Here is a 22,940-nt window from a genome sequence, read left to right as displayed (position 1 = left end):
CTTCCATATATTTTAGATAATCTGTTTGGTATCAGGATATGCTTTTACGGATTATAAGAGTGAGGCTCAGAGAAGTTAAAGTACAGGCCAGAGTCACACAACTATTAAGATAAAGAAATGCTATCATAATCCAGATGTGCTTGATTCAAAGTCCTGTGTTTGGAACCAGGCACTTCACTTCCTCTTTAGATGGAAAAAGCAGAGTAATGGGGACTCATACACATTTTGTTGGATTGTAACCTTATATCAACTTACAGAGCAATTTGATCATATCTAGCAGTTTGTGCCTATCTGATGATACCTCAAATGGACCCATAAGTAAATACTCAGAGCCACTGTCAGGTGTGCCCAAGGAGGCCTATACAGGAAAGGCCTTTATACCACCCTTTTTAAAAGCACAAATCTGAAAATAACTTAAACATTCATTAACAGATTATTCTGGATAAATAAATCATGGTACAACCATACAGTGAAATACAACATACCAGTCCAAAACAAAATGTAGATGAATCTCAGAAACAAAATATGTGATGGAACCTGCAAGCTATACAATGATACCTAGGTAAACCCATGTAGATATGTGACCCAAACTCAAATTTGTCTGTATACCCAATATGCAGTATGCCAATATTTGAGACAGCAGTTTTGAAGTAAAGAAAACTTTATTATCAGAAGGGCAGCCCAATGAGAAGGCAGGGGATCATTCCTAAAGCTGCCTTGCCCCAAGACTAGGGACAGCTAATAGGATGGTAGAGGATTTCTTGAAACTTTGGGTGGGGGGACCTTGAAACAATCTAGAGGTAAGCACTTTTCCAGACAATGAGGTGATATTTGGGACCTGGTATGATCAGATTCAAAAAGAAAGATGTTGCTGTCCAGTCCCCACTAGGTTTCTATGATCAGTGGGTAAACAGGCATTAGGGGTAAAAAGGCAAAATTAATGATCATGAATGATATTGAGAGGTGAATAAAGCATATGTAGGGAACAAAACAATGTGGAGCTAAGTTAATAATGGAACTAATGTAACTATAGTTTTGCTTATGCTTTCAGAACAGGTCTAGGAACTAAACATCAGGCCTCACATATAGTGAGGAATATGACTATCCTATGAAGTTCTATTAAAATATAGATGTTTAGGACATACCCTAGACTTAACAAATCTTTCTCTTTATTTGACATCCCCTTGAAGTATATTCTTACTGCATGCTTGGTATATTCATGGTATATTGTGTATGTTATGTCCTGGGATTATTATATATCTTTGTTTTTGAGAGAGAGAGAGAACTCATGTGCTAGCAGGAGTGGGGGTATGGGGGAGGAGCAGAAGGAAAGAGAATCCCAAGTAGGCTCTATACCCAGCATGGTGCCCAACATGGGCTTGATCTCACAACCCTGAGATCATGACCTGAGCTGAAATCAAAAGTCAGATACTTAATGACTGAGTCACCTAGGTGCCCTGGTTTATTATATATCTTGAATTTTTTTTAATTTCCCTTTTAAAAATTATGTTCATCTATTTTTTGCAAATCAGATGTAATATTCATTGTCTTCATTGAAAATATGCATAATAATGATCCTTAAACACATTTTGTCTAAAACTTTGTGGATTGTCTTTTTTATCATTGTTTTGCATGCCATAGAAACAAAATTTCCTTGTCAATTATATTATTCTTGTTATAAGCTCCTCAACTTTTTCACTTTCGAAAATTACCATCAATAAGTTCACCACAGGGATATCTGGGTGACTCAGTTGGTTGAGCATCCAACTCTTGGTTTTAGCTTAGGTCCTGATCTTAGCCCTGCATCAGGCCTCTATGCTCAGTGTGGAGTCAGCCTAGGGTTCTCTCTGTCCCATCTCCCTCTGCCCCTCACCCCACTTGTGCTCTCTCTAAAATAAATAAAATCTTTAAAAAAAATAAATAAAATAAATTAACCACAGCTATTTTAAGCTTCTGTAATCTATTCCAATTCTGACACGATTCCCATGTTTTTCCACACCATGAAACAGTTTTCCAACATCAGCTGGGTGTCCTACATTTCAATAAATTCTGACACTATCTACCTAGAGTAGATACCACTAACTTCAGACATCAATCTCAAGTCCAGGTTTTCACCTATGCCTCTGACTGATAAGCTATAAATTTGAAAGTTCCAATCACCCCCACCTTGGGTTTGATTAATTTGCTACCATGGATCACAGAAATCAGAGAAACATTTTATTTACTTATTTTACTCACTCATTGTACTTACTATATTGCTGGTTTAATATAAAAAGATATAACTCTTCCAAATTCCAGATGGAATAGATGCATAAAGGAAGGTATAGGGAAAAGGGTGCATAGCTTTCATACCATCTACAAGTGTACCACCTTCCCCAAATCACCATGTGTTCACCAACACAGAATGGCTCTGGGCCCCATGTTTTTGGGTTTTTATGGAGGGTTCATTATGTAAGCATGATTGATTAAATCATTGACCGTTGCTTATTTTAAGTGGTTTTTTTTTCCAGTAATTTCTATGCACAATGTGGAACTTGAACTCATGACCCCAAGATCGAAAATCTCTTGCCCTGAGACACCTGGGTGGCTCAGTGGTTGAGCATCTGCCTTTGGCTTAGGGCGTGATCCCAGGATCCTTGGGATGGAGTCCCACATCAGGTTCCTTGCAGGGAGCCTGCTTCTCCCTCTGCCTCTGCCTCTCTCTCTGTCTCTCATGAATAAATAAATAAAATCTAAAAAAAAAAATCTCTTGCCCTACTGACTGAGCCAGCCAGGAGCTCCTGCAAATGGTTATTGAACTCTGTATCCAGCCCGTCTCCCTTCCACAAAGGGTAGTGTGGGATAGGACAGAAAGTTCCAACTCTCTAATTGCAAGATTGTTTCCACTACAAACCAGCCCAATCTTAGGTTACCTCAGGCCTTTACAAATTGCCTCATTAGCATAACAAAAGATAATATTATTGCTCTCTTCACTTAGGAAATTCTAAGTGTTTTTGGAGCTCTGTGCTAGGAACAGAGACAAAGACCAAATATATATTTCTTATTATAAACCAAAATGTCATATCTATAAATAGGGTTTTTTAAATAAATAGGTTTTGTTTTACTGTGATGCTTGCCCAAAGTCCCTGAAATCAGCTACATGACAGAGTTTATGTCTTTGGGAAAGAAGAACTGCTTCAGAACGCTGTGGAAATCGATGTCAATACAAAGAGGTTGAGAATTTGTCTAGTAAAGAAATCAATGAGTGAGCCCTTTACATTATTTACATATATATTAAAAGGATGAGTAGCCAAAGGTTCCTCTTACCTTAGCATTGGGGGAAAAATGCAAAAGGAGCCAGAAGACTGCAACATGGATTATAGGACACCCTATTTCTGGGGAGTCAATACTGTCCTGGAGCGAAACAGTTTTATGGCCTATAGTACCTCAAAAAAGAGAGGCAGAAAGACTTACACTTCATCAGATTCCAGGAAGCAACAAGAAGCTCTTATGATAACTTCCTGCTAGATAAGAAGGCAAGTGGGAAATGCTGTGGTAACAGCTTCTCAGAAGGCTTCCGTGCTCTCATGCTCTGGAAAACCAACAAAAGGCATTCTTTCATGACTCAGATGAGCTGAGATTCAAGTCTAGCCTACATGGCCAATGTGGACTGATGCAAAGTTGCTGTAGTGCTAGAAAGGAGATGTTTCCCCAAAAAAGACTATGCTAGGTATTTTACCCTACTGACACTTGAAAGAGTACATTTGTGGATATGGACTTCTGAAGTCTTTGCCTCAGCAACTTAAACCATACCAATGAACTTAGTCATGATTTCCAGGATGCTTTTTTCGTTCAGTAGATGGGTCCATGAGACTACTAACCCAAGATCCAGCGGAACAAGAGTTAATTATATAGGACTGAATTGACCTGATGAGGGATGATTGTAGTTTTTGTTTGGAATATTGTTTAATCTATATTCTGGGTATATAATGTGGCCCCACATCTTTCTGACATTATCTGTAACCCATAACAATTTACTACATAATGTATTTGTAAATTGAAATAAAACATTTGTTACTGACTTTTTTTCTCACTGACCCCTAACCCTCTGTAGAATTTACAAACTCTAATTGGATCTTCTTACTTTCCATTGCAATAGAATGATGTGCATAGATTCAGTAAAAATGTGTGCTCCTTGGAGCATGGTAGCAATGAAGATGATGAAGATGTCCAATAAAATAGGACATGCCCCAGACTGGAGGCTATGGCCCCATCAATTATAAGTGGAGCCTGTCAGACTACAGCATGTTTGCTGTGGGCATTGGGACATTGCTCTTAGGATACTAGAGCAAAATGAAGTGGAACCACAAAGAAAGGTGACTGCAGATTGAGGATTGGAGGCCTGTATCTTGCTGATGCCATTGTTGCAGGCAGAGAAGGGAGCCCGATGTGGGGCTCAACCCCAGGACCCCAGGACCAGAACCCCAGGACCAGGACCCCAAGACCACAACCTGAGCTCTAGGCAGATGGGTAACCAACTGAGCCATCCAGGCACCCCAATAATAAGAAGCTTTCAAAGTAAATGTGAAGGGTGGCTCAGTCAGTTGAGCATCTGCTTTGGCTTAGTCATGATACTGGGATCCTGGGATTGCCAAAGTCAAGTCCAGCTCTCTGCTCAGCGGGGAGCCTACTCCTCCTTCTCCCTCTGTTTCTCCCCCTGCTTGTGTTCTTTCTCTCTCTGTGCCAAATAAATAAATAAAATCTCTTTTTAAAAAAGTACAATGTGAAAATCCCACAGCTAACATCATACTCAATGGTGAAAGACTAAAATCTTTCCTCTAAGATCAGGAACAAAACAAGTTTGCCCATTTTTACCACTTTAATTCAACATAGTACTGAAAATTCTATCCAGGGCAATTAGGTAAGAAAAATAAATTAAAAGCCCAAATTGAAAAGGAAGAAAGATTATCCCTGTTAACAGATGACATACTCTAATATATAGAAAAATATAAAGATTCCACACAAAAAATACTGTTAGAACTAATAAACTAATTCAGCAAAGTTGTAAGATATGAAATCAATACATACAAATCAGGTATGACAGGCTTAATATTGCTAAGATGTCAATACTACTAGACATTTATACACTGAAGAATAAATCCAAAGAAAATGACCAAAGAAACACACTAACATATAAATACAAAACATTCCTAATAGAGGAAAAAATTATGTGAACTTCGTTCAATTTGCTGAATAAAAAATCTGTATAATAGGGATGCCTGGGTGGCTCAGCAGTTGGGCATCTGCCTTTGGCTCAGGGTGTGATCCTGTGTCTGGGGTTGGGTCCACATCGGGCTCCCCATAGGGAGGCTGCTTCTCTCTCTGCCTATGTCTCTGCCTCTCTCTCAGTGTCTCTCATGAATAAATAAAATATTTTTTTCAAAAAATCTATATAATAAAATACTTTGAAATTATCAAAATTATGACAGGTTTTTATAACAGTTTTGATTCTCATAGCATATAATTCATCCATTTAGAATGCCTAATTCAGTGGTTTTTAGTTATTCACAGAGTTGTGCCACCATCACCACTATGTATCTTAGAACTCTTTCATCACCCCAAAAGAAACTATATTCATTAGCAGTAACTACTCATTTTCCACTAACTTTCCCCAACCAAGCCCTAAGCAACTATTAATCTTTCTGTCTCTAAAAATATGCCTAGTCTAGACGTTTCATATTAATGGAATCATACCATATGTAGTCTTTTTAATTTTATTTTTTAGTGTAGAATGTCTGGGAAGTTACAATTATCTACCTATCTCCAGTATAATTAATGTACAGTGTTATATTAGTTTCAGATGTACAAGAGAGTGATTAAACAAATCTATACATTACTCAGTGCTCATCATGATAAGGTACTTTTAATCTCCTTTACCTGCCCAACCACCTACCTCCCCTCTGGTAACCATCAGTTTGTTCTATATATCTAAGGGTCTAGGGGTACCTGGGTGGCTCAGTTGGTTAAGTGTCTGCCTTCAGCTCAGGTCATGATCCCAAGGTCCTAGGGTTGAGCCCAGTGTCAGGCTCTCTTCTCAGCAGGAAAATCTGCTTCTCCCTCTCCCTCTGCCCCTGCTCCTGTGCGCTCTCTCTCTCTCTGGCATAAATAATTTTAAAATATTTTTAAAGTGCCTGTTTTTTGTCTTTTTGTCTTTTTTCATTTGCTTTGTTTCTTTTTTTATTTATTTTTCATGAGAGACACAGAGAGAGGCAAAGACATAGGCAGAGGGAGAAGCAGGTTCCCAGAGGGAAGCCCAATGTGGGACTCTGGGATCACGCCCTGAGTTGAAGGCAGACACTCAGTCACTGAGCCACCCAGGCGTCCCATTTGCTTTGTTTCTTAAATTCCACATATGAGTGAAATCATGATATTTAGTCTTTTCTGATTGGTTTCTTTTATCATTTTCTACAGTGCCTTCACCATTTGACATTTCCACCATCACTGTGTGATTGTTCCAATTTCTCTACATATTTGTCAACACCTATTATCTGTCTAAATAAATAAATTTATTTCTAAGTGTTTTATTTGTTTTGATGCTATTTTAAATGGAAACATTTTCTTACCTTCCATTTCAAATTTTTACTGCTAGCATATAGAAATGCAATTGATTCTTATATTGACCTGAACTCATTTATTAGTTCTCATAGCTCTTTAGTGGATTTTTTGGGATTTTTTATATATAAGGTCATGTCATCTGCAAATAAAGGAAGCTTTATTTCTTTCCCTTACAATCTGGATGCCTTTTATTTCATTGTACTTACTTATAAGTACTTGATTACGTCAGAAAATAAGAATCTTCATTTTTTAACTATTTAATTATACAAATATAATTTCCATAATAACCTATTTTTCACTACTGACCAGAGATGGATTCTTATCACATACTAAATACTTTTATACTTGGGTATGTTAGTGGGATCTCTGTGTTTTATTCCTCCTGCTATGCTTATTCCAATACCACATTGAGTTTAGCTTGTAGCTTTATAAATCATTCTGCTTCCTTGAAGTGTGAGTTCCTTTATCAGGTATAAATGAAATCCAAACTAGGTAAGATAAAGTAGCCAACACAGTGCCTGGCACTTAGGTGGTATTCTCTAGAGGGCAATACCACATCCTGTGGTTATCCTTTGTGTCCCACCACCCATAGTAATTGTGATTTATAAATAGTTAATAATTTTTACTTTTTTTTCTAGAGCCCAACATTTTAATTATTTTTCTTAACCAAACATCCAAGGATAACCAGGGTAAACAATGTATTAAGAAGATATGTAATGAAATCTGTACTGATGGACAATTGTGATATTCCATTTTTCCATTACATACAAAGCCTACATAATTGATACTGTATTCCCAGTTCCAGCAAAGAATAAACGCATAACAAACAGTTATTATGGGAATTTAAAAAATACAAAGCATTTTTTAAAACATAAGATTAGTTTTAGCACATTATTAATTCTCTCCATGGGTAAATATTAGAAGGAAATACTGAACCAAAATGTCATATTTAGGATCCCTGGGTGGCGCAGCGGTTTAGCGCCTGCCTTTGGCCCAGGGCGCGATCCTGGAGACCAGGGATCGAATCCCACATCGGGCTCCCGGTGCATGGAGCCTGCTTCTCCCTCTGCCTATGTCTCTGCCTCTCTCTCTCTCTCTCTCTGTGACTATCATAAATAAATAAAAATTTAAAAAAAATGTCATATTTATTTTATTTTATTTTATTTTATTTTATTTTATTTATTTTATTTTATTTTTCATATTTATTTTAAAACAATTTACCAGCTTACTTTTCAGAACATTTTTTTTACCATACCACTCAAGAGCAGGAAAGAGTGCATATGTCCCCAATCCCTTAAGAAATCGGTATGCATTTTCAGATAGATCAATGGTTTTCCTTAATTGTTCATGTCTTTGTTATCTTATTTTTAAAGGCCTTCTACACAAAAAGCTTAAGTGGAAACAGAGACTACTTATTCAGAACTTGTTATAACAAGGCAGTCAGCCACCATTACTTTTATTTGGCAGAGACTGGAAGTCTCTAGGGAGTGGAAAAACTTTAGCTCAAGCAAAAGAGAAGACTAAGTATTATTCTCGGATTGGAGATTGTTGGCATAGGGTTGCTAGAAGCAGGCTAAGAGAACATCTTATGTGATTGGTTTGGGGAGCATATGTGGATTTCTCTTGTTGAGAGGGGTTCAAAAAATAGGGAGGTTGTCAATCGTTGATCAGAGGCTGTGGTTTGGCTTCCTGAGGCTGCTTGCTGCAGAGGTTGCGGTTCTCAGTTCTATTGTCATGTACGATCAGGTCATTGTCTGTTGTATATTTAGTCTCTCACTTAGAAAAAAAATTGTTCTTTTATTCTGCTTCAAATATAATTTTAGTTTTAGATTTCAATAATTAGAAAATGTATGTGCGCATGTCAGGAAAAAGGAATAATTTCATTTTGAGGGGAACAGTTTCCTAATTTTTTTCTAAAGTGCAATATTCTGGGCACGTGGGTGGCTCTGTCGGTTGAGCCTCAGACTCTTGATTTCCCCTCAGGTCAGGATCTCAGGGTCCTGGGATGGAGCCCGGTAGGGGCTCCGAGCTCAACTGGGAGTCGCTGGATGCCCCTCCCCCTTTATTTCTCTAAAATAAAAAAATAAATCTTTAGAAAATAAAAGTGCAATATTCTATGTACGACATTAAAGTTCACATTCATACGATTTCATTGGCTGGCTCTAGTTCTTTCAATGGAAATTAAGAGCAACATGGTCAAGACTCCTCCCCCGCACCGCTCAACCCATTAAAAAAGCCTCTGAGGTTTTTATTAAATTTATTCCTTGGATCACCTCAAGAAGAGAAAAAGGTCAAAACTGCCCAGAGAGGTGCGGGGTGACCCGCAACGCCCCCCGCCCCGGCTGCTGGGCGGGGCGGCAGGGGGGAGGGGGGCGAGCTCCGGTGACGCGACGCTCACGTGACCAACCCGGCGCAGATCTGGGCACCAGTCCGGGAGCCCGCCCTCTTCCTTGCGGTCGGATCCGGAGCGGTTTGCTAGCTCTTAATTGTTGCTCCAGGTTCTTTCAGGTCAGTGTGAGGGCCTTCGTCGCTGCCTGCGGAACCCTGGAATGGGGGATGGGGGTGAGGCACGGACACGGAGAAGAAAAAGGGTGGGAATGGGGTCCGTGTTGAGAAAAGCTGGCGAGAGTGTAGGTAGAGATGGCGGTGGGAAAATGGCTAAAGGGTGAGCTAGCGACCAATCGGCGGAGGGTCGGAAGAGCGGACACCCCTAGTACCCGTGTCCCCTTTCTCCTCACCTCTTCGCTGCCCTCCGTCCATTTTGGAGCCGGAGCTGGTGAGCTTGGGGGCGCCCCGCCAGTGAGACAGTAAAAATAAACCCCCTTTCCCACTCCATGCGTAGAGAAAAAAAGTTGACCTCGAGAGTGGGGAGGCGAGTTGCCTCCGGGGAAGAAGGACACAGAGATCCAAAATTAGTTTGGAAAACATCCTGGTCTGGCGCCGGAGGCGTGAAAAGAAATGGCGGCTGGGGTGTGGGGGGCGGAGGAAGTGGGGGAGGGAAACGTTGGATGAGAAGGGCCGGGATTCTGGAAAGGGGCTCCGAGTCCCTGTGCATCCACCCGAATGCGCAGCCCCTGTGTCCTGTCTTATCTGCAGGTCTGCGTGTCTGTTCTCAGCACTCTGCAGGGCTAGAAAAGGACGAATCTGCTCAGAATTCCTGCAGGTCAGTGAAGAAAGGGGTCTCTGGGCAGGGATCCAGGGGGGGTGGGGAGTGTGGAGGGTAGAGCACCAGCAGAATATGGGGCACCACTGCCCACCTCCTAACACATTTATACACGCTGCTGTGCTGAACAAGCATAGAGAAAATGGCTGGGCTTGCCAGAGAAATGGTTGGCTCATGTGTGTGAGGGGAGAGGGTGGGCAGAAGGCACACGGAAAGGCCGGGCCAGGTCAGGGGAACCCTGATAAGGGGAAAGATGCCAGTACTATCCAGACCTGCATTCCACCCCCAAGCCCTGTTTCCTTGTCTCCTCTTTGTCTCCTCTTCCTCCCCACCCTAGGACAGGAAAAGGAGGGGAAATCTCAACATGGAAAAACTCTGCAATGAAAATGAAGGAATGACTGAGAACCAAGGAAAGATGGAATACAAAGAACAGCCACAGGATGTGGAAGAACCCGAAGTAGATTGTACTCTGGAAAACCAGGAAAAGTTAGAAAATGAGAGAAAGACAGAAGATGAGGAAATACTAAAGGATAAAGAAAAGTCAGAAAGTATGACAAAGCCAAAGGATGGAAAGCCAGCGGAGAACGAGGGAAAGCCAGCGGAGAGCGAGGGAAAGCCAGCGGAGAGCGAGGGGAAGCCAGCGGAGAGCGAGGGGAAGCCAGCGGAGAGCGAGGGGAAGCCAGCGGAGAGCGAGGGGAAGCCAGCGGAGAGCGAGGGAAAGCCAGTGGAGAGCGAGGGAAAGCCAAAAGAAGAAGGAAAACCGGTGAGTGAGGGAAAGCCAAAAGAAGAAGGAAAACCAGTGAGTGAGAGAAAGCCAAAAGAAGAAGGAAAACCAGTGAGTGAGGGAAAGCCAAAAGAAGAAGGAAAACCAGTGAGTGAGGGAAAGCCAAAAGAAGGAAAGCTAGTGAGTGAGGGAAAGCCAAAAGAAGAAAACTTAGAGAGTGAGGGAAAGCCAGTGAATGAGGAAAAGCCAAAAGAAGAAAAGCCAGCCATCGAACCAAGGGCTGCAGGAAAGCGCCCAGCTGGGGATGATGTACCCAGGAAGGCCAAAAGAAAAACCAACAAGGGGCTGGCTCAGTGCCTCAAGGAATATAAGGAGGCCATACACGATATGCATTTGAGCAATGAAGAGATGATAAGAGAATTTGATGAGATGGCCAGGGTAGAGGATGAGGTGAAGAAAACCAGACAGAAATTGGGGGGGTTTATGTGGATGCAAAAAAGTTTACAGGACCCCTTCCACCCGAGGGGCCCAAGGGAACTGAGGGGTGGGTGCAGGGCCCCACAGAGGGGCTTTGAAGACATTCCTTTTGTGTAGTGCCCTTGGCAGGCATTTGCCCTGTGCTTTAACCTTATGCTAATACTTGCTTTAGCTATCACTCTGTTATCCAACTGCAACCCTTGATGTTTCAGTAGATTTTTGTCCATTGCATGGAAAAATGTTTATGGCATATTGTAAAATTAAAAAGAAGAGTTTGATGAACCATATATATGGCATCAGTCCATTTTTGTAAAACTACGAAGGTATTTACTTAGTGATTTATGTACAGAGGAAACTGAAAGCTGTGTCCTGGTTATCTGTGGCTGATTTTTTTTTCTGTTCTTTTTTGTTCATTGTATATTTTCTCCTAAAAAACATAGATTACTTTCATTATGAAAACAATATATACCAAGCAATCAAAATAACTGTTCGTTTAGCTTATGAATACAGTGGAGACACCAAAAATCCTTGGTCAGTATATAAAATGTTTTGTAAAATTCATGTTTGAGACTGGAAGCTGGAAGACTCAACCTGGCCGTTACTACAGATCCATTGCTGTAACAGTCTTGTCATCTTATCAAATGGGATAATACTTGCCTTCCAGGGCTGTAGAGAAGATCAGATGAGGTAATACTAGGAGCTGTGTTGATCTGGCTCCAACTCTTAGCCTTGCAGTAGCAGAACCAGAACTCTGTCATATGTTTAGGGGAGCTATAAAAGACATCTCACTTGTGTCCAGGAGTAAGTCAGATAAAAAGTGGGTATCACTGTCCCCAGGGTAATGCCATGTCTCTTGGGCACTGTGCTCCTTCTCAGGGGCTCTGTACCCTCCTGAAGCCCCAGCTGCTACTGGTGGGCTGGAGACCACAATGGACTAAAGCAACGGTGTCTCAACAGAAAGATGGAGAATTCTCTACCTACAACAGTTACCCTAACTCAGGTGGGTATTACCCGATTGTCATAGAGCCTTGATATTTTATAAAGTTTTTAGAAAACATTCCTTTCCAGACTTTTTGTTGATTTGTGTGTGCTTTTGCATATAGCCATCTCCACTGGATTTAGATACTGGAGATTGAGCCAGAAAAATCTGACCAGATGCTGTGCTGTTCTCACCTGTTAATCTCTTGTCTACTGATACTTCTCTTAGGGAATTGTCTCAAGAAGTTTGTGTTAAGCCCTGCCCTACCATTTCAACAGATCCATCTATCTATGTGATCCCTGCCCCACCCCCAACTCTTCATTAGCCTTTTACTTTTAGTGTTTTTTAAATACACTTTCATTTTAGGAGTTATAGATTTACAGAATTATTGCAATAATAGTACAGAATTTCTGTATACTTCATACCCAGTATCCTCTATTCACATCTTATGTTAGTATGGTGCATTTGTTACAATGAACCAATATTGATACATCTTATTTAATGTCCTTTTTCTGTTCTAGGATCCTATACAGGTTACCACCTTACATTTAGTCATCTTGTCCATAGGCTCCTCTTGGCTGTGACAGTTTCTCAGACTTTCCTTGTTTTTGATGCCCTTGACACTTATGAGAAGTACTGGTCAGGCATTTTGTATAATGTCCCACAGTTTTGGTTTGCTTGATTTTTTTCTTGTGGTTACATAGGCATTAAATGCTTTTTGGGAAGAACACCAGGAAGGAAGTGCCATACTCACCACATCATGTAAAGGGTACATGTTACAGGGTGCATGGCTGGCATAGTAAAAAAATATTAAATTCTTGATCTCGAGGTCGTGAGTTCAAGCCCCATGTTGGGTGTTTTTAAAAAAAAGTACATACTATCAAAACTATCAATATTACACTGTTGATGTTAACTTTCATCACCTGGGTGAGGTAGTTTTAGGATTCTCCATGGCAAAATTACTCTTATTTCTCCCTTTCCATACTGTACTCTTTAGAAGAAAGTCACTGCATAGTTCACACTTAAGGACTGAGTGATGTTAGGTTACACCTACCTGAGAGTGAAGTATCTATAGATTTATTTGTAATTTATAAAATATTTGACTATTCTCCTATTAATGTATTTTATTTATATCAGTATGGACTCTTTTTTTTAAAAAAGGTTTTATTTTAATTCTAGTTAACATACAGCATAATATTAGTTCAGGTGTACAAATACAGTGATTGAACAGTTTGATACATCACGCTGTGGTCATCATGACAAATGCACTCTTTAATCCCCATCACCTATTTCACTCATCCCTACAGCACCCTCCCCTCTGGTAACCATTAGATTGTTCTCTATAATTAAAAGTCTGTTTCTTGCTATGTCTCTCTCTTATTTTTTTTGGTTTCTTAAGTTCCAAATATGAGTGAAAGCATATGGTATTTGTCTCTGACTTATTTCACTTAGCATTATACTCTAGGTGCAAAAGGCAAGATTTTATTGTTTTTTTATGGCTAAATAATATTCCACTGTCCCTCAAAAAGTTAAAAATATAACTACCTTATGGTCCAGTAATCAGTATTTTATAATTTTGTATTATAATCTAATACTACACATATTTTCCAACTTTGGCCATTGGGAGCTCTTTCACTTGGCTCTTGTGTTTATTTAATGTACCTCCTTCCATTACTGTGTGTGTGCATGTGTGCCCATATATGTGAGTGTTTAACACTTTCTGGCACTACAAGATGGTGTAGTCCTGTATATTTTCTGTCCAAGCCATTTCTCCAAGGGGCCTTGATACCTTTGGTTAGAGAATGGTATCAAAACCAAGATCTGGGTGCCAAGAGTACTCATTACTATTGGGGTATCATTGCTTCTAGGCCCTCGCAGCTGACAGAGCAGAGAGATCTGTTAATAAGAAATAACCCATGTGTATAGATGCATGTTTATATATGTTTCCATCTTTAATTATTTTTATATATTTATTTATATATAGAGAAAAAATTTCCCTTAGTTTTATAGACTCCACTCACCTACAAAGTTATCTGTGTCAACACCTTATTCCCCCATCCCTTTCAGTGGGGTTGTTTCATACATTTGTAATACACTTAGTTTCTGTAGGCACATTCTGCATTTTGAGAGTGCTGTAATTTATGGTATCTTTAAATTTAAAATTCCAGTTGTTCTTTGGCCAGTATATAGGAAAGCAATTGACTTCTGAATACTTCTGTATATTAGTTTTACAGCTTTACAGACCTTGTAGCCAGTTTGTCAGTGCTGTGGCATTTCTACATAGACCATCATGTCATCTGTAAAGAGACAGTATTATTTCCTCCATTCCTATCTGTATATGTTTTAGTTCCTTTTTTGTGTTACTGCACTAGCTAAGACTTCCAGGATGATGTTTAATAGGAGCAATGAGAAAAGAGTACCTAGCCTTGTTCCTGATATTAGAGTGAAGTGTTCTCCTCACCATTAAGTATGATGTTATAGATTTCTTATAGATACTCAAATTGAGGTGTTCCCTTCTGAGAACCTTTATGATAAATGGATGTTGGATTCTGTCATATACTTTTCCTGTATCAAGTGATAAGATCATATATCTTATTTAGCCTGTGTTTGTGGTGGATTATACTAATTGATTTTCAAATGTTAAATCAGTTTTGCATGCCTACAATAAATTCCACTTTTTAGGTACATAATTTTTAAAACATTGTTGCATTCAATTTTCTGATACTTTATTGAGGATTTTGTGTCTGTGTTCATGAGAGATACTGGTCTGTAGTTTTCCTTTCTTGTAATGTCTTCTGTGTGTTTTTGGAATTAGAGTAATAGTGAATTTACTTCAGAGAGTAAATCAAGCATTCTCTCTACTTCTGTTTTCTTTTTTTAAGATTTTATTTATTTATTCATGAGACACACACAGAGAGAGGCAGAGACATAGGCAGAGGGAGAAGCAGGCTCCCTGTAAGGAGCCCAGTATGGATCTTGATCCTGGGACCAGGATCATGCCTGAGCCAGAAGCAGATGCTCAACTGCTGAGCCACCCAAGCATCCCTCTCTACTTCTGTTTTATGGAAGACATTGTGGAGAATTGGTATTATTTCTTACTCAGAAGTGTGGTAGAATTCCCTGATGACCTCTAAATGTTCACTGGTGATCCTTTAAACTTTGGTAGAATTTGTTCTTGGTTATTTGTATCTTTGGAAGGTTATGGATTATTGATTTAATTTCTTTAATAGATACAGGACTTATTTAGGTTATCTTTTTCTCCTTGTGTGAGTTTTAGCAGTTTGCCTTATTGAAGGGAATTGGTTCATTGTATCTAAGTTATCAAATTTGTAGGCATAGAGTTGTTCATAGAATTTCTTCATTATCTTCTTAATGTTCATGTAATCACTAGTGATAACCTTACTTTCATTTCTGATTTTGTTAATTTGGATCTTTTTTCTTGATTATCCTGGCAAGAGATTTAACAATTTTTTTTTAATCTTTTCAAAGAATTGCCTTTTGGTTTTTTTTTTCTACTTTCTTCCCTTTTTACTTGTATTGATTCCTAATTATTAATTTATTTTCTTCTGCATGCACTATGCTTAAAATTATTCTTTTTTTAAATTTTTTTATTTTATTTATTTATGATAGGCACACAGTGAGAGAGAGAGAGAGAGGCAGAGACACAGGCAGAGGGGGAAGCAGGCTCCATGCACCGGGAGCCCGACGTGGGATTCGATCCCTGGTCTCCAGGATCGCGCCCTGGGCCAAAGGCAGGCGCTAAACCGCTGCGCCACCCAGGGATCCCCTAAAATTATTCTTCTTTGTTTACTTTCCTGAGGAGAAAACTTATGTTAATCAATGTTAGATCTTTTTCATTTTTCTCACATAAGAAATTTCCATCTAAGCATTGCTTTTTCTACAGCCCCAAAATTTTGATAGGTTATATTTTATTTTTATTTAGTTCAAAATATTTTTGTATTTCTATTGAGACTTCTTCCTTGACTCCTGTTTAGAATGTTTAGTTATGTGTTAATTTCCAAATGTTTGTGTTTTTCCATCTTTTTGTTGTTGATTTCTACTTTAATTCCATTGAGAGCATACCTTTAGGATTTCTATTCTTTTAAATTTGTTAAGGTGTATTTAATGGTCTAGAATATGGATTCTTGGTGAATGTTCTCTGTGAACTTGAAATAATCATGTTCTGATATTGGATGGAATGTTCTATAAATGACATTTTAGATCAAATTGATTGATAGTGCTGTTCAGGTCAATATATCCTTGTAGATATTTTGCCTGCCTAATCTGTCAATTACTGACTGGGGGGGGTGGGGTTGAAGTCTGTAATTCTAATAATAGATTTGTTTCTCCTTTCAGGTTTGTCAGTTTTTGCCTCTTATATTTTGACACTTTTGTTAGATGCATATATATTTAGGATTATTATATGTTTTTTTCCAGAATTAATCCCTTTATTATTATGTAGTGCCTTTTTTTTAATCTCTGAAACTTTAATTGTTCTCAAGTCTGCTTTATCTGAAGTTACATAGCTATTCCAGCATTGTTGGTTTGTTTGTTTGTTTTGTAGGCTCTACGCTCACTGTGGGGTTTGAACTCATGGCCCCAAGATCAAGAGCCAAATACTCTACCCACTGAACTCCAGCATCCTTTTATGTTCATTGTTCTTTTGATTAGTATATATGGTGGTATAAATCTTTCTCCATTGCTTTAGTTGTAACCATTCAAAGTCTTTATTTTTAAAGTGGGCCTTTTGTCCAAAAACGATTTTATTTGATCATTCTGACCATTTCTGTCTTGAATAGGTCTATTAGGAGCATTCATACTAAAAATGATTTTTGATATATATTTAGATTAATATCAACCATGTTTATAACTTTTCTATTTATTTCCAAGGCTTGCTGCTGCTTCTGCCTTCTCTAGTTTTGAGTATTTTACATGATTCCATTTGTCTTCTCTTAGTGTATCAGTTATATTTCTTTAAAAAAATTTTAGTGATATCCCTCAAGTTTACAATACATAATTTTAACTAGGATCACTTTCAAAGAGCATTCTTCTGCTTCACCGATGTGTAGTATAGGTACCTTATTACAGGGTATTCATCATTCATTTCACTTATCCATATGCTATAATCACTATATTGTTAATATTATTTTAGACATTTGTCTTTTGTATCATTTAAGCATAAGAAAAAAAATTTCATTGTAGTTTCAGTTATTCCACTTCCATTTCTCTTTATGAAGATTGGAGTTGCTGACCTATTTTGAGTTGGTGATCAACTTTCTTCTGCCTGAAGAAAATCATTTAACATTTCTTTAAGGGAAGGTTTGCTAGTCGTTAGTTTTTGCTTGTCTGAGAAAATTTTTATTTCTCCACTTTTGAAGGATAATTTTGCTGGTTATAAAAATTTTAATTTGATGGAGTTTTTTCTTTCAACACTTTATTTCCACAGTTGCATAGATAGGACTGTTAATGCTGAAATGGAAGATTAGTTATTTCTCCTTATAGTTCTGTCGAATTTTTATTTATTTATTTTGAGGTCAATTTCATAAGTGCATACAAATTTTAAAATACCATAAAGTGACACTCCTTATGTTTTGTAATGTTTTTAGCTTTGAAGTCTATTTTGTTGTTTTACCATAATGGATTTTTTGGTTACTGTTTTCATTTTATAATTTTTTTCTATACTTTTACTTTCAGTCTTTATTTTTATATTTGTCTTATAAACAATATAACATTGTGTGTTTTCAGTCTGAAAATCATTGTCTTTTAATTGCTTCATATAAATCATTTACATTTAATGTACTTACTGATATTAATAGATATGTTAACCATTTTATCAAGTTCCTTCTCTGTGTCCCATCTGATCTATGTTAGTTTTCTCTTCTTTAGGATTATTTTATTTTCCCCCTCTGTTTAGAAGTTTTACACTTTTACTCTGCCTTAATGGTTTTCTGGCAATTAGAGCACACAGTCAACTTATCAAAGGCTAATACTAATTCTGTACTTTCACAGACTCCCCTGATAATGCCAGAACTTAATTTTTTAAAGATTATATTTATTTATTCATGAGAGACACACTTTTAGAGAGGCAGAGACTTAGGCAGAGGGAGCCTGATATGGGACTTGATCATAGGACTCCAGGATCACAATGTGAGCCAAAGGCAAATGCTAAACCACTGAGTCACCCAGGTGTTCCATGCCAGAACTTTAAATACTTTTACTCCAGCCCTCTTGACTCATGTTATTTGTTGGTATTGATTCAAGTTTGCATACATATTTATCTTTTTAATTGTTTTTCCCTTTCTGATATCCAGCATACCATCTGGGGTCATTTTCCTGTTATCTGAAAAATGCCCTTTAGCATTCACTATTTCCTTTGGTTCTTCCCTGCTGATGGAAAGCTCTCATTTTATTTGCAAAGGTCTTTATTTCACCATTAATTTTGAAAGGTATTTCTGTTGGTTGTCAATTTTTTTGGCTGGCAGTTATTTTCTTTCAAGTTACTAAAGATAGCATTCTACTGTCTTCATACCTCCATTGTTGCTATTGAGAAGCCATCAATCAACCTAACTTTTGTTCCTTTCAAGGCATACTCTTATTTTTCTGGCTACTTTTATGATTGTCTTTTTGTCTTTGATTCTCTGCAAGGTCACTATTATGCATCTATGTGTGTTTCTTTTTACTCTGGGATACCTTGGACTTCATGGATCTATGGATCAGTGTCTTTCATCAGTTCTGAAAAATCCTCAGTTGTATCTTCAAAGGTTGCCTCTGAACACTTCCATTTCTCTTTTCTTTTAGAACTCCAAGTAAACATTTGTTAGATTTTATCATGCCCTCCTATCAGAGTTTTCCATCTTTTTGACTACCTGTGCAGCCTTATAGATAGTTTCATCTGAACATAATTTGTAGTTCTTTAGTTCTCTTTTGAGCTGCATCTAATCTGTTAAAGCTATCCATTGAGTTTTTAATTTCAGCTGAGTTTTTTTGTAGTTTTAGAATTCCCATTTTTTTTCACTCTTTTCTGATTTTTAGCATCCTGTTGAAATTTTCAAGATTGGATTTTATTTATCTGAATACACTAAGCATTGTCGTTTAACAATCTGATGATTCAGATAATTCAAAGTTAATGGACCTGTTTGCATTGACTGTTTTGTCTACTGCTTACTTTTGATGTCTTTTTTATTTGTATTCCTGGTTATCTTTTTGTGTGGGCATTGTACATGAACAGTTGTTTGTTGAAATAATTTGGGGCTTAAGATAATGGACACTTAACTCCAGAGAAGATTTTGTTTGCATTGGTCAGGGTTTATAACGGTTCTTCCTGTTTGGAAACACCATAATCTATGTTCAAAGTTTAGTTTACTAGTTCACCTAGATGTTGCAAGGCCAAAGTAAAAGATTTTGTGAGAGCTAGTTTACTTCCAGTTTATAATTACACTTAAGTTGAAACATTTGAGGTTCCCAGCATCCTATGGGTGATGGTTTGTTAGGAAATCTCTCCCCTTGTAATGAGTCTTGGGCTTTGATTTGCTGCTTTGAGTCAGCTGTAGCTTCAACTCAGTTTGGCATTGGTGTATTACTTAACCTCTATTCCTAACCACAGATGCCCTCGGGACAAATAGTTAACCTTATGAATACTACAAGAAAACATGGGTAAATTCCTCTTTGACCTCAAGTAGGAAAAGCATTATTGACTATGAATCAAAATCTAGATGCAATAAAATAAAAGTTTGATGAATTGTACTACTCGTGGACAGCCCGGGTGGCTCAGCGGTTTAGCGCCGCCTTTAGCCCCTGGGGGAGATCCTGGAGACCTCGGATCCAGCGTCGCGCTCCCTGGGTGGAGCCTGTCTCTCTCTGCCTGTGTCTGTCTCTCTCTCTCATAAATAAAACCTTAAAAATAAAACTATTAAAAATTTTGACTATTCGTTTTAATGCATGATAGAAATACACTATATACAAAGTAGAAAAGCAACTAACAATCTGGAAGTATTTGTAACAAAATCCTAATATAGTTAATGTATAAAGAATACTGAAAGATGAGGGGAGAAGGACCAATAACCCAACAAAAATGTGGAAAGACATGAACAATTTACAATGGTATTAAATTTGTCCCCAAAACATGCAAAATAAAATGTCATTGAGACACTACTACTTACCTATCATGTTAGTGAAAATTAAAAAGTATTCCAACCCATGTTGGGAAAGGTGTGAAGAGACCAGCACTCTCTTATACTGCCAATGGGAAACCAAAAGGGGTCTAGGGCTCAAGGGGAGGGAACATCCTGGCGATGGAGATTTGAGAATCATCTGTGCTTAAAGGGAAATGAACAGAAATCTCTCAGGAGAGAGAACTTGTGGACTGAGGAGAGAGGAGGCCCAGGAACACAGCCACTCAAGGTGGCAGGGCTGCTTCCTGGCCGGCACTACTACCTGGGCTCTGGAGTCAGAACGGGTCTTGAAAGCTGCTTGTGGGACGCAGTTGCTCAGCGCTCCTGGCAAAGTCCCGTACCCTCCCTGTGATCAGCAGTCACACCTGGCAATGACGTGCATCTCAGAGGGATGCTGTACGAGGACCTGCGATGCGCCAGGTAAAGCACCTGCCCTTGGGAAGCCGCGTGGCTCTTCTTGATTCTCTCTTTGCCACCCCGACCCCCACCGTGTGTGGTTGCTCATTCCCTTGGGGATGGGGGTGAGGGGGCGGGTTGGGGGACTGAGCTCGGCTGACGCGGCGCTCACGTGACCAGCCGGGCGCCGACGTGGGCAGCAGCCCCCGCTCCCGCCCGCTCGCCTGCTCGCCCCGCGGTCCGGTCCCTGCTCTGTCCGCTCGCGTCGCCCGTGTGGAACCAGCTACCTGAGCTGCCCGGGCGGCTGACGAGGGGCGAGCGGGCTTCGGCGAGCCCGAGGAGGCGCAGGCCTGCCCGGGCCCGGCAGGTCAGTGTGAAGGTGGGCGCTGCGGGCAACCCTGAGCAAGGGTGGAGGTGGATGGGAGTAGGAACCGGGAGCAGCACGGAGCAGGAAGGGGTCTGGGAGGTTGGTGAGGATGGGGGGCGCAGCGCAGATGTGGGCAGGTGGGGAGGAGCACCCCATAGCAGGCCCCGCTGCTGCCTCCTCCACGCCCCTCCTCTGCGCCCTCCATCCGTTTTTGGACCTGAAATGGGGGGGGGCGCCCTGCGACAGTGAAATGTAGACATATTCTAGAAATAAACCCCCTCACACTGCATCTAAAAGGAAATATTGACCTCAGCGGAAAGGGGGTGGGAGTGGGTGGCTTGCCTGCAGGGGAGGGGGACCCAGACCTAAACAGTTTGGAAAGCATCCTGGTCTGGATCCTGAGGCCTGAAAAGTAATGGCGGCTGGGAGGCAGGGGAGGTAGGAGAGGGAAATGTTCCTTGAGTAGGGCTGATTCAGGAAAGAAACTTCAGTTGGCTGAGTGCACAGGCCCTGCCCCTGTCTCCTGTCTATCTGCAGGTCTGTGTGTCTATCCCCAGCACTCTACAAGGCTAGAAAAGGAGGAGGAACCTGTCCAGAATCCCTGCAGGTGAGTGAAAGGGAGGAAGGGCACTGGACAGAAACAGTGTGGGGAGGGTGTAGAGGGCACACCGAATGCAGAATTTGAGGTCCCCACTGCCCATCCTCCATACCACGCTGAAGGATGGTACAGAAGGTGGTAGGGCCTGCCAGGGAAATGGCTGGCTCTCACATGTGGGAGGAATTGTAGGGTAAAAGGTGGGCAGAAGTCACACTTGGACGGCTTGGCCAGGTCAAGAGAACCCAGCCAAGGGAAGGATGCTAGTACTATCAGCACCTGCATTCCACCTCCAAGCCCTCAGTCTCCCTTGTCTCCTTTGTCTTCTCTTCCCCCTCCTACCCCACCCCCTAGGACAAGGAAAAGAAGGGGAAATCTCAACATGGAAAAACTCTACAATGAAAATGAAGGAAAGCTGGAAATCAAGGGACAGCCAGAAGATGAAGTAGAGCCTGAAGATGAAGGAAAATCAGATGAGGAAGAAAAGCTGGAAGAGGAAGGGAAGCCAGGGCATGAGGGAAAGCTCCAGAATAAGGGACAGCCAGATGATGAGGGAAAGCAAGAAAAGCAGGGCAAGTCTGAAAATGAGGGAAAACCACATGGTGAGGGCAAGCCAGAATCCCAGGCAAAGCCTGAGGGTGAGCCACGGGCTGCCGAAAAGCGCCCAGCTGAAGATTATGTGCCGAGGAAAGCAAAAAGAAAAACGGACAGGGGGACAGACGATTCCCCCAAGGACTATCAGGAGGACTTACAGGAAAAGCACTTGGGAAGTGAGGAGATGATGAGAGAATGTGGAGATATGTCAAGGGCTCAGGAAGAATTAAGGAAAAAACAGAAAATGGGTGGTTTTCATTGGATGCAAAGAGATGTACAGGATCCGTTTGCCCCAAGGGGGCAACGAGGTGTCAGGGGGGTGAGGGGCGGAGGTAGAGGCCAAAGGGGTTTACATGATATCCCATATCTTTAATGCCTTTGGCCTTCAATTCTAACTTCTCTAATGAGAATATTGCTGACCCTGCTTTCCCTGGCAGGCATTTGCCAGGCTATGTGCTTTAACCTTAAGCTGATACTTTGCTTTAGGTGTCACTTTTGTTACCAGCAGCCTTTTGATCCAATTACAGTGTTCTCTGTCTTTCAGTAGGGGATTCTAACCCATGTGCATGGAAGAAATATTCATGGTACACTGTAAAATAACAATAAAAAAAGTTTTCAGAACCACATATACAGTATCAGAACATTTTTGTAGAAATATGTTTGCATAATGCATTTGTGCACAGAGAAAGCTCTGAAAATGTATACACTAAAAAGTAAATGATGGTTTTTCCTGTATGGTAGCCAAAAAAGGTCTCATTTGTATTCAAACAGGAGTCCAATCACCTGATGGTTAGGTACCTCCGTGCCATTCCTCTGAATGTTACTCATTCCCATGCCTCCCCCTAGCTATAACCATGTCAGTGGGCACTGCCACTCCTTC

The 22,940-nt window shown here is 40.1% G+C and overlaps 2 protein-coding genes and 1 long non-coding RNA gene across 6 annotated transcripts; 2 read left to right on the top strand and 1 right to left on the bottom strand.

Annotated features, from left to right (window-relative positions):
• Positions 1–8,837: 8,837 nt before the first annotated feature.
• LOC140627686 (uncharacterized) lies at positions 8,838–9,494 on the bottom strand. Its single transcript, XR_012026326.1, has 2 exons — positions 9,333–9,494; positions 8,838–9,138 (listed from the first exon to the last, which is right to left on the bottom strand). It is a non-coding gene; the product is annotated as an uncharacterized lncRNA (long non-coding RNA).
• On the top strand, positions 8,852–11,245 carry TCEAL4 (transcription elongation factor A like 4). Of its 2 annotated transcripts, none has more exons than XM_072816191.1 (3): positions 8,852–9,102; positions 9,691–9,757; positions 10,095–11,245. In XM_072816191.1, exon 3 carries the CDS (start codon positions 10,122–10,124, stop codon positions 11,073–11,075), a length of 954 nt encoding a protein of 317 aa, XP_072672292.1. In that variant the 5' UTR covers positions 8,852–9,102; positions 9,691–9,757; positions 10,095–10,121; the 3' UTR covers positions 11,076–11,245. The 2 variants fall into 2 exon arrangements, with proteins under 2 accessions (XP_072672292.1, XP_072672293.1); XM_072816192.1 differs by having other exon boundaries at positions 9,072–9,156.
• A 600-nt stretch (positions 11,246–11,845) lies between these two features.
• On the top strand, positions 11,846–22,571 carry TCEAL3 (transcription elongation factor A like 3). 3 transcript variants are annotated; one of them, XM_072816193.1, is made up of 4 exons: positions 11,846–11,958; positions 20,260–20,528; positions 21,409–21,478; positions 21,821–22,571. In XM_072816193.1, exons 2-4 carry the CDS (start codon positions 20,264–20,266, stop codon positions 22,431–22,433), a joined length of 948 nt encoding a protein of 315 aa, XP_072672294.1. In that variant the 5' UTR covers positions 11,846–11,958; positions 20,260–20,263; the 3' UTR covers positions 22,434–22,571. The 3 variants fall into 3 exon arrangements, with proteins under 3 accessions (XP_072672294.1, XP_072672296.1, XP_072672295.1); XM_072816195.1 differs by lacking the exons at positions 11,846–11,958; positions 20,260–20,528 and adding an exon at positions 20,677–20,883; XM_072816194.1 differs by lacking the exons at positions 11,846–11,958; positions 20,260–20,528 and adding an exon at positions 20,723–20,871.
• Positions 22,572–22,940: the final 369 nt, after the last annotated feature.

This window comes from Canis lupus, chromosome X (assembly GCF_048164855.1).
Source record: "Canis lupus baileyi chromosome X, mCanLup2.hap1, whole genome shotgun sequence".
NCBI classification, from domain to species: Eukaryota; Metazoa; Chordata; class Mammalia; order Carnivora; family Canidae; genus Canis; species Canis lupus.
This window is presented reverse-complemented; position numbering and strand designations above follow the sequence as displayed.

Excerpts from the sequence above, each read along its gene's own strand:
- TCEAL4 (XM_072816191.1), top strand. The coding sequence starts at position 10,122 with ATGGAAAAACTCTGCAATGAAAATGAAGGAATGACTGAGAACCAAGGA.
- TCEAL3 (XM_072816193.1), top strand. The coding sequence starts at position 20,264 with ATGAACAGAAATCTCTCAGGAGAGAGAACTTGTGGACTGAGGAGAGAG. Across the intron at positions 20,529-21,408 it reads GAGGACCTGCGATGCGCCAG|GTCTGTGTGTCTATCCCCAG; the intron begins GTAAAGCACCTG and ends GTCTATCTGCAG. Across the intron at positions 21,479-21,820 it reads CCTGTCCAGAATCCCTGCAG|GACAAGGAAAAGAAGGGGAA; the intron begins GTGAGTGAAAGG and ends CCCACCCCCTAG.